Source organism: Girardinichthys multiradiatus, chromosome 8, assembly GCF_021462225.1.
Source record: "Girardinichthys multiradiatus isolate DD_20200921_A chromosome 8, DD_fGirMul_XY1, whole genome shotgun sequence".
Lineage (NCBI taxonomy): Eukaryota > Metazoa > Chordata > Actinopteri > Cyprinodontiformes > Goodeidae > Girardinichthys > Girardinichthys multiradiatus.
This window is the reverse complement of record NC_061801.1, coordinates 39,977,555-39,983,554: the sequence shown is the minus strand read 5'-3', so window position 1 is coordinate 39,983,554 and position 6,000 is coordinate 39,977,555. Positions and strand designations below refer to the sequence as shown.

Here is a 6,000-nt window from a genome sequence, read left to right as displayed (position 1 = left end):
CCCTCTGTCCTTCCTGCTGGTCTTTTATTATTTAAAAATCAACAGGAAGGACAGAGAACTATGGAATGTTGACTCTGGATAAAAGTTGAATCTCTACATGATAAATGAAGCAACCCTGAGATTTTAGCTACAAACTAAAATATCCTGCTGTTGGCTTAGAGCTTTCTTCTTCTTTCCTTCATTGTTAATGTTTTCATTGGGGGAGCTGATCAATCAGGCACACAATCCCTGACAAACTGTGGCTGCAGTGACTGGATATTAACCAACCCAGCCAAATTCCCACTGCCTCAGTGGGTCTCTGTCTGCTGGAGGTTGTAACTAGGGTCATCTCCATGTACACAGCAGCTCGGCCCACCCACCAGCTCCCACACAGCAGCAGAAACCTTCATTAGTCTGAGCCCAGGCAGGAAACTAGTCCTCCGTTTCTGTTTCTGTTACCATGAACGTTTCTCGTCCTGCAGATCCCAAAGTGAGTTTTTCAGACACATTTCTCAGAATGTCTTTAAAAGCTGCTGTTGGAAATGTGAAGTATTTAAACTGTTATCTGGGAGTGTTGAATGGTGTAGTGGTAGAGCGGGCGACCCAGAGGCTATAGTCCTCGATGCAGCCGTCCTAGGTTCAATTCCAGACCCTGAGACCTTTGCTACATGTCTTCCTCCCTTCTCTCTCTGACCATTTCCTGTCTGGTAGCTGTCAACAATGGCTGTTAGTGCCCAAAAAAATCTTTAAACTGTCATCTGATGTGTGATGATGACTTTTTTAGATAAGCACCGCATAGTTCTGCCTGATTGGCTCTGTTCATGCTGGTTGGATCTAATTTAAACTCAAAAACACATTTTGTGAACCTAATTTTTTATTTTCTTCCTAGAAATAAATGCCTGTAAGGAAAACTGAAACTGCCAAAATAAAGAATAAATGTAACATCTGACTGACATATTGTTATTTAGTGTTACAACCTGACTTCTAAAATCCGAAATGGCTGACTTCCATAAAATCAATTGGTAATTGCCATAAACAATTTCTGTCGCTTAATTCTGTTGTTAATGTTTCCTACACAGTGAACATGTTGTTTAAAAGAACAAAACGCAGAGAGAGAACATTGGCTTGTATTAATTATAGTAGTTGCATGGTCACTGTGTATTTCAATTAGCAAATCCTTGGGACTGAAACGGCGTTGAGTTTGATGTCATTCCCAGCCATGATCTCTTGTTCCTGATTCACTGTCCTCTGGTTCAGCTCGTACTTCTGTTTTTATTGTGCTTTTAGAGTTCATCTGTTTGGCTGTTGGGGCTTATTAGCTGCACATCACAGTTAATTATTTACATATATTTGATTCCACTGATACCAACAGTTCTTCTGAGTGCAGTTTGAGAACCATAGCATTGATACAGATACATCTCACTAAATTTGTTTGGGTCAAGAACTTAATTCATTTCAGTAATTAGACTCAGAAACTGAAACCTCTATATTATATAGATCTATTAAACACACATAGTTAAATATTTCAGCGTATTTCTGTTAGTTTTCATAATTTTGGCTTGATTTAAACCCCAAATTGTTTCTCAGAATATTTACATATTATATCAGACCGATAAGAGAATATTTTATGCAGAATGTTATGTTTTAGCTTCTAAAGTCATGGTTTTGGACTGCTGACAGCAAAGTTGCCTTGCAAACAGTCAGTGACGCCTTCCACAAAGAAGAAAGGTACAACTAATCATTGCTAAGGAAGCAAACTTTTCAGAGTGCTGTTACCAAGAATATTGATGGAAAATTGAATGGACGGAAAAACTGTGGTAGAAAAAGCTGCAGAAGCAACAGAAATAACTACAGCATTGAGAGACGTCCATTGAGGGGTTTGGAGACTCACAAGGGGTGGACTGCACCTGGAGTCGGAGCTTCAGGAGCCACCACACAGATGTGTCCAGAGAAAGGACTGGACTGTTGCTCAGTGGTCCAATGTGTTCTTGAAACGAATGAAAAATACTGTGTTGTTTGTTCTAGCTAGCATAGGCTAACTGTATGTCAGGCTAAATGATTCAAACTTTTCTAACATCCACGTACTGTTTTTGTAGCTATATTCTGTTATTTATCTAGTATTTATAAACCTTAAGAAGGAAATAAGCCACAGTTAAATGTTAGAAGAATGTCTTAAAGTTTCAATACATCTCTATGCCATTAAATGCTACATGTAGCTATGGTTGTTAGCTAGCAGGAATGCTAACATCTTTGTTTGTGATTGTATATCAGCAAAAGCAATATTTTACTCCACTTAATAAACGTTTGTCAGTTTAAAACAAAATCCCAGTCCACACCAATACTTGTGCTTCAAAGACGCAGATTTTTTTGTTTTGGCTGCTGCAGTTTTATTCACACCTAGTAGATTTATGAGGTTCTGTATTATCTCTTAATTCTTCCTAAAGTTGTTGTTTGAGGTACATAATTGCCGTAAATCTATATTTTTTTAGCCAGTAGTTTTGAAATGTTAAGCTAATCTTGGCTAATATCTACAGTTAGCCTTTTTTTAAACCAAAGCACAGACACATTTAGGTCGCTCTAAAGGATCCTTACAGAGCAGCAGAGTCATTTACAGTTTTTAATGGTGGTTAGCAGGATGTGTTACTATATGATTTTATTTTAAAACCATAAAATGTGAGGATATCGCATTTGACAGAGGAGCCCCGTCTCCTAGAAATTACATTTCTATAGTACTAATTTGTTTCCCCAATTATATTTTGCTGTGAAACATAATTAGGAGGAAACATTAGCAGCATATAAGCCTAATTTCTAACAGACAGGGTCAAGGAATAATGAGGAGAGAATTATAGTGTCTCAGATTAATCAGGCGCTGCTTTGCTTTATAATTACATTTCTATAGAAATACAACAAGTTTGTTGGGGCTTTAAGTTGAACACAATTTAAATAATGTACACTTTTATCTCTTTAATCCTATTTCCATCCTGTCTTAAGCTTGTGTCGTCCTATCTTAACTTTCACTGAGGAATTAAAATACAATAGAGCTGTTTTGATTGAGTTTAATCATTCATCACAGTCATCAACATCCGACCCACTCATGCTATGACTTCAAGTCGTAAAGCGGTGAAAGGTATTAATTGCCCACTGTCCATCTGTAGTTTCTGAGGACTGTTTGTTTAGGGGAAAAGGAAATACAGATATGAGTCAAGCAGGTTTGCTGCTAAAGGTTCAGAATCACAATATTTTTCTGTTTTCATGTAACTGCAGGTGTGTGAGACCCTGAATAAATGAGGCAGGGCTGCATCTGTCACTTCTACTTTGCCATTTAATTGCTCATTAAAAATGTTAGGAAGTTCCCAACCTTTGCTGCAACTCTTAGTTGAATCTTTCTCATTACTCCATCTTTACGTGTATGTGTGGGGGATTTTTTATTTTTTTTTTAGCCTGTACAAAGTCGGCTTTTGCACTGGAGAGTTTGTGTTTCGAGGTGATTTGCTGCCTGTCATTCTGCTGCAGAAAAAAACCTGCAGAAAGAGGAAGTCAGTAGCAGCAAACACTAAGAAAACGGTAACCTCCCAACCCGGAATTAAATCCTTATAAACTCCTAATTTGATACAAATATTCATATTGACTGTGTGTTCCTGGTTAGTGTGCACAGCAGTATTTTGGGTTACTTATTTTGGTGTGAAAAGTATTTCAAAGTGGATTTGACGTCTGCAAGGTGTGCAGGTCCTGTAGCTGCAAAACAAGCCCACATCATCACCCCTCCACCACTGTGCTTAATATGCTGTTAGGCATTCTCCAAACATGTTTTCCAGTTATGGCCAAACATCTTTTATTTTGGTCTCATCTGTTGAAGACATTGTTCTATTAGAGCTGCAAAATATATCAAATCGCTGTTGTCAAGGCAATATCACAATTGGTGGGACTGCTTAGATTCAGTATGTGAAAGGATATAATATTTAAGTGTCATGCATTCACATTCTGCGTAGATTTAAAATCTTGCTAAGGCAATAATGGTAAATATTGGGATGATGACATCGGTTGTGATATCTGCATATTTTCTTCTTTCCTCTCGTTCTCATCTGTGCTTCCATCACTCTGTGACATTTAGCATTTTGTCATTAGTGTCTGGTTTGAGCATCTGCTGCTCTGAGACTCTGTCCAACTGGCTAAATGTTATATTAACATGAAAAATACAATATTTAGCCAACATCTATTGTGCTACAAACAGCCCTTATTGATATGAATATTGCACACAATGACATCACGATGACATGATATATTGTCCAGTGATATATTGTGTAATTGTGTTAAATGGATGAATATGAGGGTTTATATATATCATTATTGAAATTTTTACTGATAATATTGTAATGAAATATTTCCTGAAATCGTTCAGTCCTCATTCAGATGCAGCTTTGCAAGCCTAATTTGTGCCGTCATACTTGTTAGAGTATTTAGAGGAGTGGCTTTGCTAGTCATCCTGTTATGACCTTTAACCTGCTAACTGAGGTCTGTTGAGTCTAAAGGTGAATTTCTTGGGTTTTTGGTCATTTCTCTGAGCTTCATGCTCTGATCTTGGGCTGAATCTGCTGGGACGTCCACTCCTGGGAAGACTGGCTGCTTTCTGAGATGTTTTCATCTTGGAAATAATCTTTCTCTCTGTAGAATGATGGACTTCAGATAGTTTTGATTTATAATAAATGTATTTATTTGATAGGGACATGCACATTAATAAACGTTAGTACCATATACAGAGTGCCTAACAAAGTGTCTAAAGATCCAGTTTAAAGTGTAGCCACAACACTGGGTTCTCCCTTAACTTTAGAGGCCTTTTTCTTCCTGATTGATTCATGACTAAAAAGTAAAACACATTCTAAAAAATAAGCTAGAACTGGATTGAAAATGAGCAAAAAGGCAGCAAAAGCCTAAAGAAGAAGTATGAAAATATTCTGAAAACCTGAAGAACTGATCAAGACCACTTTTAAAGATCACAGAAATGTTGGCTTGCTTGGAAACAAGATATGAGGACATGAGGAGGAAATAATGCTTTACACAGTTTATGAAGTCTGCACAAACCTACATCAGCTGCCAGCAGGACTTTCACTCACTTTTTTAAGTTGTTGCAAAAGCCTTGGTGATGAAACTGGAGACTGATTTATTGTGTGACGGTTATTAACATCCTCCGCTTCTCTCTCTGCCTCTGTGTCAAGACTCCACATTTCCAGAGAAACGACGAGGAACTCCCTGTTTCTGTGGACAAGCTACGGCAGCTGATAGAAGACAAAGTTAACATCCTGCAGTTACCGGCTGCTGAGGACCAGCAGGTAAACCACACTGAGAGGAAAGTCCCATTTGCAGACTGCTTACAGTCTTCAGTGTTATAAGGTTTATGTAAAAACTCACAGTCGTGCATAATTGTGAGGTAGAAAGTAAATTAATCATAGTTTTTGAACTTCATTAACATTCTGAATAGTGTGGAGATCATTTGTGTTCAGCCCCAGCCTGTTCCAGCTGCAGGTCCTCTGGGGTTTATCTCTACCAGCTTTGAACGTCTACAGGATGACGGCCATTCTAACACATGAAAATGCTTTAATCTAAACCATCCTATTGTAGCTCTGGTTTTATGTTTATGTTTTTCTCTGAGCAGCTTCTGCACAGCATGATTCTGCCACCACCATGTTTTAGCAGAGGGATGGTGTGATTAAGGTGTTTTTTCTGCTACACACAGCGTTACGCGTGGAGGTCAGTAAGTTAAATCTTGGTCTCATCTGACCAGAGCACCTTCTTCTACTTATTTGCTGTGTCCGCTACATGGTTTGTAGCACACTGGCTTTCTTCATTGCAGTTGTCCCGTTGACAGATTCTCCCACCTGAGCTGTGGATCTCTGCAGCTCTCCATGTCCAGCTGATGGATTGAACAGATCTCTGTGAGATGTTCAAAGATTGGGGTATTGTTTTAGAACCTAACCTGCTTTAAACGTCTCCACAACATTCTCGCTGACCTGTCCGCTGTGTTCC

The 6,000-nt window shown here is 38.5% G+C and overlaps 1 protein-coding gene across 3 annotated transcripts in view; it reads left to right on the top strand.

Moving 5' to 3' along the window:
* Window positions 1–400: 400 nt before the first annotated feature.
* The window catches only part of LOC124872416 (cingulin-like protein 1), a 44,589-nt gene continuing 38,989 nt past the window's right edge, over window positions 401–6,000 (top strand). For all 3 annotated transcript variants that reach the window (XM_047372387.1, XM_047372386.1, XM_047372385.1), the window contains exons 1-2: window positions 401–469; window positions 5,193–5,306. In XM_047372387.1, coding sequence (XP_047228343.1) covers window positions 440–469; window positions 5,193–5,306 — 144 coding nt within the window. In that variant the 5' untranslated portion in view covers window positions 401–439. The remainder of the gene's footprint in view (window positions 470–5,192; window positions 5,307–6,000) is intronic.